This window comes from Cupressus sempervirens, chromosome 2, assembly GCF_028749045.1.
Source record: "Cupressus sempervirens isolate cs-2001-9-10 chromosome 2, ASM2874904v1, whole genome shotgun sequence".
Taxonomy (NCBI): domain Eukaryota; kingdom Viridiplantae; phylum Streptophyta; class Pinopsida; order Cupressales; family Cupressaceae; genus Cupressus; species Cupressus sempervirens.
In genome coordinates, this window is record NC_143119.1 from 745531639 (window position 1) to 745549725 (window position 18087).

General features: G+C 38.2%; 1 protein-coding gene across 2 annotated transcripts in view; it reads left to right on the forward strand.

The window, feature by feature from the left end:
* Positions 1–427: 427 nt before the first annotated feature.
* Positions 428–18087, forward strand: part of LOC149575542 (protein PIGMENT DEFECTIVE 338, chloroplastic-like) — a 165616-nt gene continuing 147956 nt past the window's right edge. The window contains exon 1 of one of the 2 annotated variants that reach the window (XM_089815312.1): positions 428–1365. In XM_089815312.1, the coding sequence (XP_089671438.1) occupies positions 643–1365 (723 nt within the window). In that variant the 5' untranslated portion in view covers positions 428–642. The remainder of the gene's footprint in view (positions 1366–18087) is intronic. The other variant, XM_089815311.1, reaches the window with a different exon arrangement.

The window sequence follows — 18087 nt, forward strand, 5'->3', positions numbered from 1 at the left end:
TAGGAGAAAACTAATTTCTGCAACACATAATTTTATTCAGCGATTTTATTCATGTTTACCAGGGAATTGTGTTGTAGACAATTCTTAAGCTGGGGTCCCATGGGCACTCGCTTGCTTAAAAATAAAGCAGGTGCCGCTGAACTTTTTTAGGAACATTTAAAGGGGAATGGTCCCATGGGCATTACATATAAATCTGCTTAAAAAAATTAGCTTCTAAGTTGAAGGAAATATTAAAAATATAAATTGTTATTTTTAGAATTTTTGGCAGGATGATTTCAATTTGGAGGGAAAATGAAGGGTAGGTTCTTGCCAAGTGACAAAATTCTTTCCTAAACAGTAGGGGCTATTTTCAGCCCTCCTTTTTGCATCCGCTCAACTAAAAAGTAGGGGAACCTAGTTAATAGGAAAAGATTCCAAATTAAATTTTAGCCCCTACAAAATATTATCATGGGACCTCTAGCTCCTTCGATATAGAGCCCAGGCACCTCCATGGTACCCCAGGGTTAGTCTGCTGGGCGTTAAGCATATTTTCTTTCTAACGTTCGTGTAACCTGCATTGATAGCTGGGACTTCATTGTATTGCATATTCTCCGCTTTGCTCAATTCTTCCCTAAAACCTCGGGTAAACCCTACTCTGTCAAAATGGCTGCTCACATCTCCCATTGCAGTCGTTCAACTTCCCGCACTATCTTCACTCCTATTCAAAATTCTCGACAATGCAGATTGTTCCGGAAAAGCCAGGCCCAAATACTCTACAAAACAGACGACCCCCCCCGAAATATGATAATTAATTTCCATCATATTCACGCAAATGCTTTTGTATACTCTACTAAACCAGGAAGTGCGATAATCCTGGAGAGAAAACAACATAGAAAGAAGACAGCCAAGTCAATTTTGAAACCCAAAAGCCTATTAATACCTGACAGAGAAGAAAACAAAGAAGACTTGGAGTATTATAATCCCAAAAAGGGAGACCTCGTTGTTGGTGTTCTTGTTTCCTGCAATGACAATAAACTCATGAAGATCAATATAGGCTCCGAAAGCCTCGCTTCCATGCATTTGAGTGAGTTTCTCCCTATTAACAAATCTGAGACCGCCCAAATATCCTGTGAATTGCCCGCGGACATAGATACAGAGAAACGACCTGAACCATTATCTTCTTATTCATCTGCTGTTAATAATTACTGTGACCGTTTTGCGAATGGAAGGATGGGTATTCTGATGAATGGAATTGCGGCAACACAGTCTGTGATTGTAGAGGGAACTGTTATATATGCTGAAGTTCTTGGTCGTGCATTTAATGGCGAGGCTCTGCTTTCGTCCAGGCTTTGTGCTAAAAAGATTGCATGGCAACGACTCAGGCAGGTTCATTTCTATCTTCGATTTTTTCAACAGCACACTGCCTTAAGTGCTCTGACTTATCTTTAGACATTGTAATGCTCTTGTCGTGGCTTTAAAATTTAGAAGATTTATCATATATTTAACTGGTCTATATTACAGACCTTAGTAAGATATCAGGTCTCGGGTCTGAACTATACAAACATTGTGCTCTCTTAACTTATCATTAGTATTTGAGAACGCTCATGACATTTGTGGTTTCTTCTTACAAACTTGTTATCCTTTACATTCCTTTTATTTGGAGATTTCTTTGTTGCTGTAGATGCAAGGATGTAGTTATCAATTGAATGAGAGGCCCTACAAGTGGCTAGTTAGTCTTTTGCCCAGTAACAATCTTGGGTTTATTATACATTGGGTATAGCGGTTGCCGATTTAGTCACGTGCTAATCTGCTACTAGTTTAGTCACATTCATTCATTTGGTAGATGTCTTGTTAAGGATACTCTCGAGGAATATCCTCCTTAATTAAGCTAAATCCAAAATGAAGGAGAGAATACCTACTCTTAAAATTGGCCTTTAGTCATCCAAAATCCATTGAAAAGCCATGTCTCATCTGCTTGAAGAGTGTTGGTGTAATTAAGTATTTACTAATTACACTTTACTTAAGTTTACTTAGGTTAATGCATTAGCATATTCGTTGTCATGTAGACACCTAAGAGTTTGCATATTCATATGAGTTGTCATGTAGACAACATAGTAGTTTGCACTCCAATGAAGCACATGTTGTCTACTACATCTTTTTATGAGATACACCTTTGTATTCTTATCCTCTCTTTGTTGCATGTATATTCATGCATAATGGAGGATAATCCACTCTTGGTGGACATGTGCTTAGTTGTTATGCTTATCTCTTTGTTGACTCCTAGTCATATCAGTTGCCTTCATATACAAGGCACTTCTATAATGTATTTATCCAATTATCTAATATCCATTTTCATTTGATCATCATTTGTCTCTCTTGTGCTATCTACTGAGCTTCTTGATCTTGGTGTTGAATTATTGCCTTAGGCAAATTCTTACATGGTATCAGAGCTATACCAAATTCTTACAAAGATAATTACTTGGCCTCAGTGATAGGTTAGTACTCTAGGATTGTGGGATTCCAACTTTGTGACCTGAGAAAATGTCAATGTGTTGGGGATGTTAGATTACATGATTTTGTTTATTTTAATACTGAAGTAGGTAATGATTCCTTTGGTGAGTGGAACCAAGACTAGTTCATTGCCTTGGGGGTCAAGCGTGTTTCAAGTATGCTTTGCAAATCTTGCAAGTATTCACTGAGTTGCAAAGCACTAATTAGTTTTTAAACCATGAGTAATTGCAAGTGTAGAGTTAAAAATTGCATACCCCCTTTGCAGTTTTACCTACACTTTTGTAACCACTCGTTTCAGCTCTTGCATCAATATTTTCGCTCTTAGGATGCTCAAGGTCCCTTTTCAGTAGTTATCTTTGAGCATTCCTTTTGCATTAACCGCGTGTTGCCTTTGCCGCTTGTCATTTTCTAGCACAAATTGTCTAGACACGGCCATGCCATGTGGATGTCCACGCACCATGGATGCATCCTGTGACATCATAATGTTCAAATACTGGTTTTGACTTTTTTAACCCCTATCACCTACTCTGGTAGGTGGAAATGGCTTGGAATCTTCTAGAGCAGCTGATAAGTCTCTTTTTCCCTCATTCTCTACTTTAAATACATATTTTTCTTCCACTCAAGCTTCTTAGAAGCTCTCACAAAATCCCTTACATTGTCTTGGCTTTGACAACTCTCTCTCTCTCTCTCTCTCTCTCTCTCTCTCTCTCTCTCTCGTTACAACACTCTCACAACAATAGTCTACGCATATCTCTTGGTTTTCTTAAGCTTGTTTGGTAATACCTTTCTATCTATCTTGATCCATTGAGCATCTTGGATTTATCATTCCATATGGATCAAGTCGTTTCATCTATTCATCTATTTGATCTATCTATCTGGTTGCTGTGGAGTTGGAAACACCAAAAATAGGACTTGACTGAGGCGATTCTCCAAACATCCCCAAACATTTTTTTCCCTTCTATCTCTGTTACTTAAGACCTTTTATTATGCCCCTGAGTATTGAATTTTGAAAGTTACTTCAAGTGCAAACTTGGGCTTTTGCCAAATTTTGAGTCTTTTCTGTTTAGGTCTGTATGGGACTGTAGTGCCCTGCATAGACATCTGCACATTGTGCTAGTATCCTTGTTCGAGACATTCTGATTTAGATCAAGAACTCCTTGTCATCTGGACTTTCAAATTTTGTAATGGAAGTCTTCGTTTCCTTTATCTATAATTAGATACCGTCACTAGTTCATATAGTTGGACATATCTAAATATGTGTTGTGAAACTGGCTCTGAAAGGAACATAGTTTCCTTTCTGTATTGTCAGATTTACTCCACTACATTTTGGTGAACTGGATGTCAATGCTACTTCTGCACTATTTTTAAAAGCATTATTTATCATTCCTTTGAGCAGGCCTTACTGAAAAAATGGATAATCAAAGATTTCTCATTCCCAATTTTTTTTTTCCATTGTGCTGCTTCAAATCCCATTCTGTGTTGTCAATTAGGAAATAAGATGCCTTTGGCCAACTTTATAATACATTGTTTTTTAAATTCAGCTTTTTCCTTTTAAAATGCATTGGTTATCTTCTTTTATCAGTTCACTTTCTAGCATTATTCAAAGCACTATTAGTGTCCCTTTTCATGCATGTGATATTGACTTGGCTCTATCCATGTCCCTATATGCTTTGATCCCTCTTGTACAATTCCTTCTATTACATAAGGTATTTTGTTGTGAGAAGATGAGAACATTAACACTTTTCTTAATATACTCTTCCTCTTTTCATTCTAATCCACTCTCCTCTAGATATGAATTGTGAATGATGAATCTTCTATCATGAATGATGAGAGTTGATGAATCTTCTTCCTCTTTTCTTAGTGAATGATGAATCTGTTGGACCTATCAAGTCAATTGGCATGATGAATGAAGAATGGTGATGACTTATACTTAGCATCACATACTGAAGTGTTGTCATTGATTGGCAACTGGTAGCTAAAGAGGAGGAAGACCTCAAGTCAGAATGACCACAAGTAGGATCTTACACCGGTTAGAACAAGGGCAGTGACTATGTCAAAGTCATTACAAGCAAACAGGTGGAATGAACAGTCAGGTGAAGAGTGAGCATGACGAGTCACTAGTGATGTGACATAACAGTAGGAAAGAAAGGCAGCGTGATGTGACAGGCATCCATGTATGAATGTTCATAGAATTGAAGGACAAAAGCTACGCATAGGTTCACAAAGCTACACATAGGCTCATGGGAAGCCTGGCAGACCTACCAGTCTAGGTACCTACTCATAGGTAGTCATGGGTGTTATGTGACTAGCTCATTTATGCTATTTAAATTTGGTTTAAGTGGGATTTTGTGAATGAGGGTTTTGGCATGTAGACATTGAAATAGCTTGTAGACTTCATTTTGAAGGAGTTGTTCATTTTTTTTTGTGTGAAGCAAAGAGATCAAAGTTGCAGGGCACAGAGCCAAAGACATACATGTTGGTTTGAGATTGGAAGGAACCAACAGGTGTAGAAGATGACACAAGGTGTTCATAGGGCAAGCCGAGGCAGAAAGGGGAGATCAAGGGATCTTAAGGTTTATACAACAGATCTATAAGGCAAGTTGTGCTACCTATCAGATTAACCTTTATAGTTTGCTTTCTTACCATTGCATCTATTATGTAAACTCTTAACCGAGCATGCTTCATTAGTAAGCATTTGTAAATCCTCTCACAAGGTACCTCCCAGAAGGAATGTTGTAAATCCTCTCACAAGGTAGTCTTGACAGGCTTTTGTAATCCTCTTACAAGGTAGTCTTGATAGGCTTTTGTAATCCTCTTAGATTATCAACATTTAGAACTGGATGTGTTCTTAGAAGGGACAACTGTAGCCTTTAACTGGGCACCCTTTGATCTTCCCACTGTGGTTTTCATCCTCACACTGAGGTTTTTCATGTACAAAATCCATGTGTCATTCATGTATGCTTTATTGTGTGAGGTTACCTGGTTCTATTGTGTTGCTTTTATTATTGTTTGACCACTTAAGCAACTGGTATTGAAATTAGTTGAAAAAGTAGCTTAACTACGGTTTGTAAGCTAGTACTGATTCACCCCCCTCTCAATACTGGTTTGGAAAATAACAATTGGTATTATAGCTTAGGTCCTAATAGTAATGAGCTTGACAACTTGAGCAAAGATCTAATGGAAGCTTTCAGACTCCAGAAGCAACTTGAGGAAACTTTCACCGCCATTGAGGGTTTAAGGGACATAAGGGTCTCCTTGACTAAGAGAAAGAAATTGGTAAAGAAACTCAGTGAGAGTCAAGAACTCACGGAGCAACTTGAAGACCAAAGTGGGTGTGATGAATTTGAGGAGGCCATAATAGATCTCATGGCTGACAACGAGAAGTTAACCAATTGCTGAAGAAGGAACAAGAAGAAAAAGCGGTAAGGATGAAAAATGTCATGCTGTTCTGACTAAGGAAGAAGTACAACACTGGGAGCAGCCCTAGAGGCTAAACAAATAGCAAAGGAAGTAGTGAGATATAAATATGCACAATGACACAAATAGAGGATGAACATCACTACACAAGATGGAAGAACAATGTCTTGCTTGAGCATGATCATGACCACACGGAGCATATAGCTTACCTGACCGAAGAAAACACACAATAGGGTGAACAAATACGCAAGCTGACTAAAGAGCTGAAAAATACGAATGAGAGGAATGAAAAACTTTAGAAGTTCAATGACAACTCTGAAAAGATAGATAAGCAACTCAAAGTGTAAAGGAAAACCAAGAGCACAACTAGTTTGGGATATGAGGGTGACAACAAGACTGAAAAGGGTGAGTCTTTAAGAACAAAAGACCTGAACTTCAAGATGCAAGGAAGGACATTGCTAAAAGGTAAGAAACCCAATCAGCCCACTTGTTATTGTTATGGTATGCTGGCACAAATAGGTATCACCTGGCATCCAATGTACCTTTGATGGATATTGTCACAATTGCCACTAGTATGGTCATATGGCACAAGAGTACAAGTCTCAATTTAATGATAAAAGAACTAATGGATACTGTTGTTAGCATGAATGCTGATGGTATTCTTCCTTTGGGGGAGTATCCTAAGCATTGGTGAGCATGTGGCAGTATTGACATGTTGCATTCATGACTGTGCTTGTCATTGATGTCAACATAGCAGTAAGTTTGCGAAGATTGGCAGAGTAGCTGATAGAGATCAAGGTTGTATGGATAGAGTTTTGATTGTCAGGGGATGTGCGGATAAGGACATGTTCCTTATTGTGTCCTGATGGTAAGGTTTAGTGTGCGTAACATGAGTCAAAGTCATGCAGAAGTTGTAAGTGATTTATAGAGAGCAGTACAGAGATTGAGTAACTGTTAAGCAGTTTCTGATGATTGCATTATATCTTCTAACAAAGATATATTCTGGAGATGCACGGTTAGACAGTAATAGAAGACAGCTTGATAGTGACATCAACGCAAGCCTTAGTGTTGCACATGTGAGAAGTTTTATAGAGTGTGAGCTGACAATGCTATTGTAATTAGAAAATAATTAATTATCTTATTATAATTAATTGGGAAAGCCTCAAGGCTGACTCAAGGAATTATTTTGAAGATAGGGTATAAAGGAAAGATGTTTTTCTTGTTTGGAAAAAGTGTGTGAAGTGTGAAGTATTCAAGCAAGTGCGAACAAGAGCAGAGTATTTGGTAAATGCGAGTAAGCGATTGGAAAAAGTAAGTGAAGTGCAAAGTATTCAAGCAAGTGCGAACAAGAGCAGAGAATTTGGTAAATGCAAGTAAGTGATCCAAGGGATTATTGGACGCCAAGTTGATGATCTGGTATCGAGATCAGAAGGAGTAGAAGTCCGGTTGACAGGACAGAGAAAGAGGAAGGAGTAGAGTTCAATTCTATTATTCTGCAAGGTGTAATACAAAGATCATTTGGACAATGGGTTCATTGGTCTTGCCCCTGAAGCTGTATGGACATTGGGTCCATCTGCCTTCTACAACTCCAAATAGGGTTGGCACAACTCCTAACAAGGACTGATATGTACTGAATGTTTTCATAGACTCTTAATAGGGTCTATCCTCTAATAAGGAATGCTTATATTAATACATCATCTTGTGGGTATCATCCCCATTGGGGCTTTCCCTCTGATCAAGGGTTTCCCTAGTTAACATATTTGGTGTTATTGTGCATGAGTATCTTGTTGTGGTTTCTAATTATATTGCTCATATGGTTAAGTTTTATTAAGGTTGATAATTTTGATAATTGTTGGATAACTGATTTACTCCCCACCCCCCCCTTCTCAGTTATATTGGTGGACTATATATTCTAACAATCGGTATCAGAGTATCAGGTACTTGAAGAGAAAGCTTAACAACTTTGGGAGATCAATGGCGAGCCATTTTAGAAATGATAGTCCTAAGTTCGATGGACTTAACTATGATAGCTGGAAAGAGAAGATGAAGACTCATTTGCTGTGTATGGGTCTAGGATATTGGATTTTGACAAAAGATGACAAAACAATTGTTGAAGAAGAAAAGCTTGAACAATGCAGTGAAGCGGAGAGAGATCTGTTCATGTGCAATATGAGAGCTAGAGAAGCCGTATTGACAGCTCTTCCTGATAATGAATACAGTCAGGTAAAATCTTTAGCAACATTCCATCTAATTTGGAAAGCATTGGACTCTACTTTTGAAGGTGATACACATACAAAAAGAATAAGATTGCAGAAGTAGATATGTTCGTTTCAAGATGCTAAAATGATGGAAGATGAATCTGTAAGAAGCTATGTTGGTAGGATATTTGAGATTGTTGCAAGAATCACATCTTATGGTGGAACCAAGGAAGAAGATGAGGTCATGTGGAAGATCTTGAAAACTTTGACACCACCAGTCAAGATGATTGAACTACTGATACCTATATTAAGAAGTTTTCCAGGGAAACTTTGCTTGGAAGATTGGAAGTAGCAGAAGCAGGTTTGAGATAGTCTGGAGAATTGACAAGAGTTGAAACAACTTTCAGTGTCTTAAGTGTTTGGCCAAATTTGTCTAGAAGTGCAAGTACACATGGAGATTTTGCTAGCAACAGTAGAACTAGATTTGATGAAGATAAGAAGATGAAGAAGGTATAGCCCTTCTTGTAAGAAGAGAACCAGATGGTAAGAATATCTTTAAATGTTGGACTTGTAATGAATTTGGTCATTATGCATCTAAATGTCCTAAAAGAGAGAAAAAGTATAATGAAAAGTTTAAACCTAGAAGACCTAGAAATTGTCTGTATGCAAATGAGATGAGGAATCTGATGAAAAAGTTTAGAGTGAAAGTGATGATGAGCTAGAATTCGTAGCCATTAAAGAACATGATCTTGACATAGAAATTAGAGAGGAAAAAGCTCTAGTATCTCAAGTTGAAAAGAAATTTGATTGGATAATAGACATTGGATGTTGACATCACACGACTGGTGATATGAATAAGTTTGTTAAATTCAAGAATCATGATGGAGGTATTGTTAGAGTTGGTAACAATGCAGCTTGTCATATTACAGGGATAGGATCCATTACTCTTGATGGAAAGACTAACACTGATGATGTTTACTTTGTTGATGGATTAAAGCATAACTTGTTATGTGTTGGACAATTGGTGGATAAAGGTTATCAGTTGCAATTCACAGAAAAGACTTGCATTATTAAAGATAAGGATGGTAAGTTGATTGGAATAGGAACAAGGTTTAGAGGTAATGTATTTCAGTTGAATCCCGTTGAGATGACATGTTTGGTTGCAAAAGTGGATAACAATTGGTTATGGCATAGGAGATTTTGTTATATAAACTTTGATAACATTGTGAAGTTTAGTAGCACATTTGCAGTTAGAGATCTACCTAAGATAATAAATCCTACTAATATTGTTTGCAAATAATGTATCTTGGCTAAGCAGAAGAAGGTATCATTTCCCAACAAGAAGTTCACTACTACAGAGAAGCTGGAGATTGTTCACACAGATTTAAGCGGCCCTACCAGGACAAGAGGATTCTATGGAGAAAGGTATTTTATGATTTTTGTTAATGATTTCACTAGGATGATGTGGGTAGCATTTCTTAAAGAGAACTTTGAAGCTTTTGAGAAGTTTAAGATATTTAAGAATAGAGTTGAGAATGAATCTGGTGTTAAGATAAAATGTTTGAGATCAGATAGAGGAGAGTTTACCTCTAGAGAATTTAAAATGTTTTATGAAGAGAATGGAATTAAGAGACAATTATCTTGACCTAAGACCCCTGAGTAGAATGAGATTGTAGAAAGAAGAAATAGATCAGTATCAAGGGCAGCAAGAGCAATGATGTATCCAAGACATTTTGGAGAGAAGCAGTCAATACAACAATGTACACTATGAACAGGGTACAGATTAGAAAAGGTATCAATAAGACTCCTTATGAATTATGGTTTGGTCATTGTCAGCCGACTGGATGGTCCCGGCGGTGTTTCTGTAGCCGACAGAATGATTGTGGTCGGTGTTTTGTATTTTGTAGCCGACGGGTAAATAGTTTGTAGCGGATGTAATGTTGTGGCTGACGGACTCTTTCGGAAAGGTTCGGCGGTAGTATTTATATCCCATCTGGGATCATTTTAAATCATCTATCATCTACTATTGCGAATATTATTCTGCTATTATATTCCATTGTTTGTATGCGTTGATTTCTTCTTCAGCCGACTGCTTTCTAGTGCAGACATATATCACGAATAGTGCAAGGGTTGGGTTCTTGAACCAGAGACCGCAGTCACGATTATCAAAGGGACAGGGGAATTCCTACGTAACATGTGATAGGGTTCTGCAAGAGCCCTACCATTACTGTTCCGTCAGATGCAAGGAAGTAACTGCTCGCTCGAAGCTTCGAGGCCAGTCCCAGGAATTATCACATTGATAAGTAGGAGATAATTTCCACAGCTAGTCAAATTGTGATATGAATATCAGGATTTAACTGTGTGATTTTGAGTCAAACTCGATGACCCATGTTTCATGAGTAGTGATTCAACATGAATCCATCTCTCATGAGAATAAATGGAACACTTAGCACTCATTGGATCTAGGTGATGCTCACAGGGGTGAAGCACCGGGACTTCCCGGGAGGTCACCCATCCCAGTACTACTCCAGCCTGAGCGCGCTTAACTACAGAGTTTCCTCCAGCTTTGGGTTTAACTATGGAGGAAACTCTGTAGTTAAGCGCGCTCAGGCTGGAGTAGTACTGGGATGGGTGACCTCCCGGGAAGTCCCGGTGCTTCACCCCTGTGAGCATCACCTAGATCCAATGAGTGCTAAGTGTTCCATTTATTCTCATGAGAGATGGATTCATGTTGAATCACTACTCATGAAACATGGGTCATCGAGTTTGACTCAAAATCACACAGTTAAATCCTGATATTCATATCACAATTATCACATTGATCAAGATTGAAGCGGCAACCCGACAGCGTTTGAGGATGGATTTTGATGAGCAATTCGGTTTGATATTTTCAGTGGAGAAAGGCTTGTTTGTGTATTGGTTTTCATTGTTGGAGGAGACGTTTCACCGGAAGTTTGTTGGAGTTCTGTTTCTCATTTGTTTGAGTTTGTGTAGAAGATGGGTGTGAGCGTTTTTTTTTATTAGCAAAAAAAAAAAAAAAAAAAAAAAGACGACAGATTCAAATTGTTCAGAATGAGTTACAGATGATGCCAAAGGAAAGGGGACGCATCCGTGGTTGCCAGAAAGAGTGCAAAATCAGCAGAAAATGACAGAAATGGTGTGTTCCGTGCATTTCTGTGTGAGTTTCGAAGTGCTAATTTGGTGTTGGTGGCAAGGGGCGCTACCCCTTGACCCTGTCCTGTACTGCCCGAGGCGCTGCCCCAGGACGGGCATTGCCCCCTGGATCCCCAGTCGTTACAGATATCGGTCGTGGGAGTCTGACCAGTTGAGAAGAGTTGAAGTTGCTGCAAGCATGGATTGTTTGTGTATCGAGGCACTGGGAGTAGGTGTTGGCCAGGAGGCTATCTTGGTGGATGCGTAGAGAGCTCGGGAGGAGCTAATCATCCAGTTGGAGGCAGTGCAGCAACACTTAGCTTAGTGGACCCAGTGTTGGAAGCAGAGAAAGCAGCACAGGTGGCTATCAAGGTCAGCTTCATCAAGGAGGCAGTGTTGTGTTAGCAGAGGCTACAGGCACGGGACGAAGGTGTCAGTGATGTGTTAGAAGCAGATTTATCTTGTTGTAATTAGTCCATTAATGTATTTTGTTTGTTAATTTGTCTCAAATATTTTGTCAGTCATCAGGAGACAACTTTTCTTTTTGGGGGGGGGGATGGTGTCAGCCGACTGGATGGTCCCGGTGGTGTTTCTGTAGCCGACAGAATGATTATTGTCGGTGTTTTGTATTTTGTAGCCAACAGGTAAATAGTTTGTAGCGGATGTAATGTTGTGGCTGACGGACTCCTCCGGGAAGGTTCGGCGGTAGTATTTATATCCCATCTGGGATCATTGTAAATCATCTATCATCTACTATTGCGAATATTATTCTGCTATTATATTCCATTGTCTGTATGCGTTGATTTCTTTACCACTACGGTAAACAGTCATTTACTCTCAGTAAAGTATTTTAGAATCTTTGGAAGCAAATGTTATAGAAAGAGAGATGATGATGTTGGTAAGTTTGATGCAAGAAGTGATGAAGGTATGTTTTGTGGTTATTCATTGAAAAGTAAAGCTTACATATATTTTAATCATAGAATCAACACAATAGTTGAATGTGCAAATGTTTAAGTTGATGAAAAGTTTGGAATCAAAGAAAAGATGATGGATTATAATTCTGATGAAGAAGAAGATAATACTAGAATTGTTAGATAGAATGTAGAAGTTTTCTTGAGACTAACAATGATCTGCAGAATGATGTGCAAATTGTTGAGCAAAGAGGAGAAAGATCTGAACCAAGAGAAGAAGTAAGAGTTGAGTTAGCAACTCTTACCTCTAACAGGAATCTGATAAAGAATCACCCTCCATAGCAGATAATTGGAAGCAAAGACAAATGAGTGATGAAAAGGAATAGAGTTAATGAAGAGATATGTTTGATTTCTCAAGTCAAACCTAAGAGTACAGATGAAACATGTAAAGATGATCATTGGATTCAAGCAATGAAGGGAGAATTAGATTAGATTGTGAAGAATGATACATGAGAATTAATTCCAAGACCTAAAGACAAGAATGTTATTGGAACCAAATGGGTATTTTGAAACAAGGTGAATTAACAAGGTGAAGTTGTGAGAAACAAGGCTAGATTTGTGTGCAAAGGATATTCATAGCAAGAAGGAATAGACTATGAGGAGATATATGCCTGTGTAGCCAGAATGGAAGTAGTAAGAATGTTCCTGGCTTATGTAGTAAATAAGAAATTAAAAGTGTATTAGATGGATGTCAAGTCAACCTTCTTGAATGGAGAATAGGTATACATTGAGCAGCCTGAAGGTTTACCTCTGGCAGAAGAGAAAGACACGATATGCAGATTGAAGAAAGCTTTATATGGTTTGAAGCAAGCACCAAGAACTATTAAGATACTATCTTTAATATCTTTATTAAGATATTATCTCTTTAGTTAAATACTTTCTATAATGGTCAACTACTTGTGTGTAGTCCGTCTTTCAGTCTAGATAGGAATGTTTCCTATCCTGTCTCTTTTGTCTTCAGTCCAAATAGGAATGTTTCCTATCCTCTCTTCAATTTTGTTTCTAATTTCGTCTTCAGTCTACGTTGTTTATTTTAGAAACGTCCTTGTAATTCTTTATAAGGAACACATTTGTTCCTCTGTTAATCAATCATCCAAAATTCTGTTAATCCGCCAATTCTTGATTCTTGTAACAAGAACCTGGTATGTAACGTTGGACAAATATTTGGCAAGTACGATAGATAGTAACTTGTATTTGAAAGAAATAGAGAATGGTTTGTTGATAATAGTAATATTTGTTGATGACATAATATTTGGAGGTAATGATGAAGCAAGTGATAAGTTTGTTGAAGAAATAAAGAATGAGTTTGAAATGAGTATGATAGGAGAAATGAAGTTTTTCCTAGGTTTGCAGCTTGTACAGAACAATGATGACATTTTTATTTCACAAGCGAAGTATTTGAAGGACTTGTTGAAGAGATTTGGCTTGGAAAGTTGTAAGCCTGTTGATACACCAATGATAAATGGTCACAAGTTATCTAGCAAAGATGAGACACTTACAGTTGAGCAAAAGTACAGATCCATGATTGGAGGTTTGCAATATTTGACTCACACTAGACCAGATATAGCAAATGTAGTTGGGATTGTAGCTAGATTTCAAGCTGATCCTAAGGAGCATCATTATGCAGCAGTAAAGAGGATATTCCGATATTTGAAAGGAACATTCGATTATGGGATATGGTATGACATATTAAGTGATTTTACTCTATGTACTTATACTGATGCGATTGGGCAGACAATATGGATGATAGAAAGATCACTAGTGCTGGAGCATTCTTTCTTGAAGGAAGATTGGTTTCTTGGTTAAGTGAGAAACACGATTGTATTTCGTAGAGTATAGTTGAGGCAAAGTATGTAGCAGTAGCAAATAATTGTAATTAAGTTATGTGGATGAAGCAAATGCTGAAAGATATTGGGATAGAATTTTCAGAACCCGTTATCATATACTGTGATAACTTAAGTACAATAAGTATGTCTAAGAATCTTGTATTGCATTCTAAGGCTAAGCATATATCTATTAAGTATCATGTTTTCAGAGAGAAGGTAGTAGAAAAGGAGATCAAATTGGAGTATGCGAGTACTGAAGATCAAATTGCAGATATCTTTACAAAGCCCTTACCTAAAGATACATTTGTGTAATTGAGAGGTATGCTTGGGGTTATGCCCTTGCCTACTTCAGAGTAGATGATGCAAAGATTGCATCAGCTCAGTGGTACAAATTACTATTGTTTGACTCGACTGAATGCTAATGCTTCCTGTATGGGGGAGTATCTGTGATGAGCAGAGTCATTGAGGACTCTTGGTATTTGGTATTGAATAGTGTCCTTGGACACTTGAGCTGGGTGAAGACTTGGAGAAGTAAATTAACATAATGAAGCCTTTGTCATTGATGTCAATGGGGGAGAAATGTACATGAAAAACATCCTCTAAGTGAATGGGGGAGATATATAGCATGAAGAGTTTTTGATGTATGGGGGAGATGCAAAATAGAACAACGTTCTAGAGGATTTCAGATTTGATTGATGAAGAGGATTTGAAAAGATGAGAACAATAACAGAGATTTCATTGATGAAGAGGATTTGAAAAGATGAGAGCAGCAGCAGCAAAATACTGTTTGGTATTCTTTGAACCTAGATGGTTTTTCATCTATGTTGCCATCAATGCCAAAGGGGGAGTTTGTTAGCATGAATGCTGATGGTATTCCTTTGGGGGAGTATCCTAAGCATTCATGAGCATGTGGCTGTATTGACATGTTGCATTCATGACCATTTTTGTCATTGGTGTTAGCATAGCGGTAAGTCTATGAAGACTGGCAAAGTAGCTGATAGAGATCAAGGTCGTACGAACAGATTTTTGATTGTCAGGTGATGCGTAGATAAGGACGTGTTCCTTACTGTGTCTTGATGATAAGGTTCGATGTGCGTAACATGAGTCGAAGTCATGTGGAAGTTGTAAGTGATTTACAGAGAGCAGTACAGATACAGAGTAACTATTAAGCAGTTTTTGATGATTGCATTATATCTTCTAATAGAGATATATTCTGGAGATCTGCAGTTAGGCAGTAGTAGAAGAAAGTTTGATGGTCAAGCACAAGACGAAGGCTCGAGGTTACAATCACTCATCTACTGGACACCATGCTGAAAGACAAATGTTGAACCCAGAAATTTGGCTATGTCAGAACTTCTGAAGCCCTGAAAGTTGGCTAAGTCTGAATTCTTGAAGCCTTGAAAATTTCTAGATTCTTTATCTTAACTCCTAGAGGGCTGGAATTTATCTCCAATGAATTGTCGCATATATATAAAATATATTTTAAGTATAAGAAAGAAGAGTATGTATTTTATACACACTGTTATTGATCTGTTTTCATATAGGTAGATGCAAGACCCAAAAGGGTATCCAAAACCATAAGTCACATCTTCTCCACATGCACGAAAATACTCACTATTTGCCATACGACCAAACAACCTATTAGTCTTGTACGAGTTAGGAATGGCCTCAGTATGAGCTTTCTTCATAGGTCATATGATTGACACCTTAAGGTTCGTAAAAGCCACCCAAAGTATGTACGAGTCTCTGCATACTCGTACGAGGAATTGCTTGCTCATACGAGAATTTCCAATCCCATACGACCTCAAGATGACAGCCAAGTACAAAAACTAAACGAAAGCAAGAATTAAAGAACCTCTACACCGTGTAGTAACAGATCCATGTAAATCGAGGAGTGATCATTCGAGAGCATAAAAACAAATCTAATAATTTAAATAAAGTTAAAATGCATATTATGCTAACATACATCCAATTAATCAACATCATCAATATACAAATGAGCATAAACAACATCACAGTGAAAAGGAAAGAACACACATCTGATATAACCAACTCAATTTAATTGTACTCATTTCCTCCCTACCATAGTGACATAATGAGATCTCAAGGATCCTAACCATACCCCCGAGCATGAATCTCAATTTGCCAACAAGATAGTTGGAGTTGTCTCGTGAGATTTTTCTTACAAATAAGCCATATAATAACATCACATGAAACAAGAAACATCTAACATGCTAATCTACCAATAGGACCACTAATCCAAAGCAGTGGTAAGAACTCTCAACTAAGCAATATGATACAACATCACAATAAAGGAATGCATCAAATAACATGCTAAACGTCATCTCAACATGATATCAAATGCATCCAAAGTAAAGCATAAATCACAAGGAAACATACTCTGGATACACTGAAGTACCAAGTGAACATCCAACACCGGCCTCAAACTGGAAGTAGAACATCTCTGTACATCGATCTCCAGTAGTGGTATATGTAGCTATGCCTCCCAAGTGAACATCCAACACCAGTCTCAAACTGGAAGTAGAACATCTTTGTACATCGATCTCCAATAGTGGTATATGTAGCTACGCCTCCCAACCATGTGGTATCCGTAGGCCCACACCCGCCGTGCTCATGGAGATAGTGACCCGACCACACTCATATAAAACAATCACCCATGGCCAACAGACACGCCAATCAAGAATATGACACCAACATCTATATGATCAAGATGATAATGTAGTAGAACAAATCACTAGACAAACCCACTAAGGATAACTATGTAGAGACTCAAGTGGAGTGTAAGTCGCTTAGTATCAAAAAGCTTAACCTAAATTGGTATGGTAAATCAACTCCCTCGGGAGGCCACATACCCAGTGCGGTAACATCAACTCCAATTGGAGGCGATGCACCCTTGTGGTAAATCAACTCCCTTGGGAGGCCACATACAATACAAGTAATCTCTTATCTTATCATGAAGTTTTATTCCCATAAATTAATTTTGGTAATCACTTATTGGAACCTCTTCACGTTACCTTGTCGGCCACTTACGGGCTGAGGTACATGAGAGAAGCCACTCCACTGCCTACCCTACATACCCATGGTCATCACATGATGAGTGCTTGCAGAAAATGCAAGTTCCTAACCCAACCCACAAATGAACAATCTCTCAACCAACCTAAATCTAGGAGTTCAGGTCTTGTAAGATCCCGTCTTATGCGTGCGCACGTGCTCATGTGTGGGCACAACTATCTACACTAAATCATTGATAAACAAGGGTTGGATGAGAACAAGAAACACTAAGCGTAAAAACTCACTCAACCAAGTATATTGTCATGAGTACAGATTTGACACGAATCCCAATGCAAGGAAGTAAAAACGTGGACAGATCAGAAACCTAGCATTCATTTCGAATCCATGACCAAAATCAATGCCAAGAATTGCTTGAGAAAGCTGGGCAACACGCAAAACGAGGCGATGTAAAATCACTCAAAAACAAAAGTTGTCAAAAACCAATGAATTTAAAACCCTTCTTCCAAATGGGGGTAAACCTCCAAAAATCCAATAAAAACTAAATTTTAAGTTTGTTGGCAAAAATGACGAGTAGAACAGAATGAAATTCTAATTTAAAACACACAAAAACCCATGCATACTCATTCTCGCCTAATCGGGCCAAATTAACTTGTGAAAACTGAGGGGAACTCTAGTTCTCTTCCTCCAACTGTAAAGTAATAAAAAATGGAAACAAAAACAAGTCAAAACTATTAAAACGGGAAGACCCTACGTTACAGCCAAATGGGCTAAAATGAGAACAGACGCCGCAAAATAAGAGAGATGCTAATAGCTCTAAAATGCGCAACAAAGGATTCCCCCCCCCCCCCCCCCCCCCAAATCCAACGAGCCTACTCTCGCGTCGATCCCACAAGGATAACTCCCACAACGAACAATTCTCTAAAATGCTCACAAGGGGTTAGGAGGATTTGCCCCAAAATTCCTTAATTCAAGAGTGAGAAGTGAAGTCTCTTTTCACTT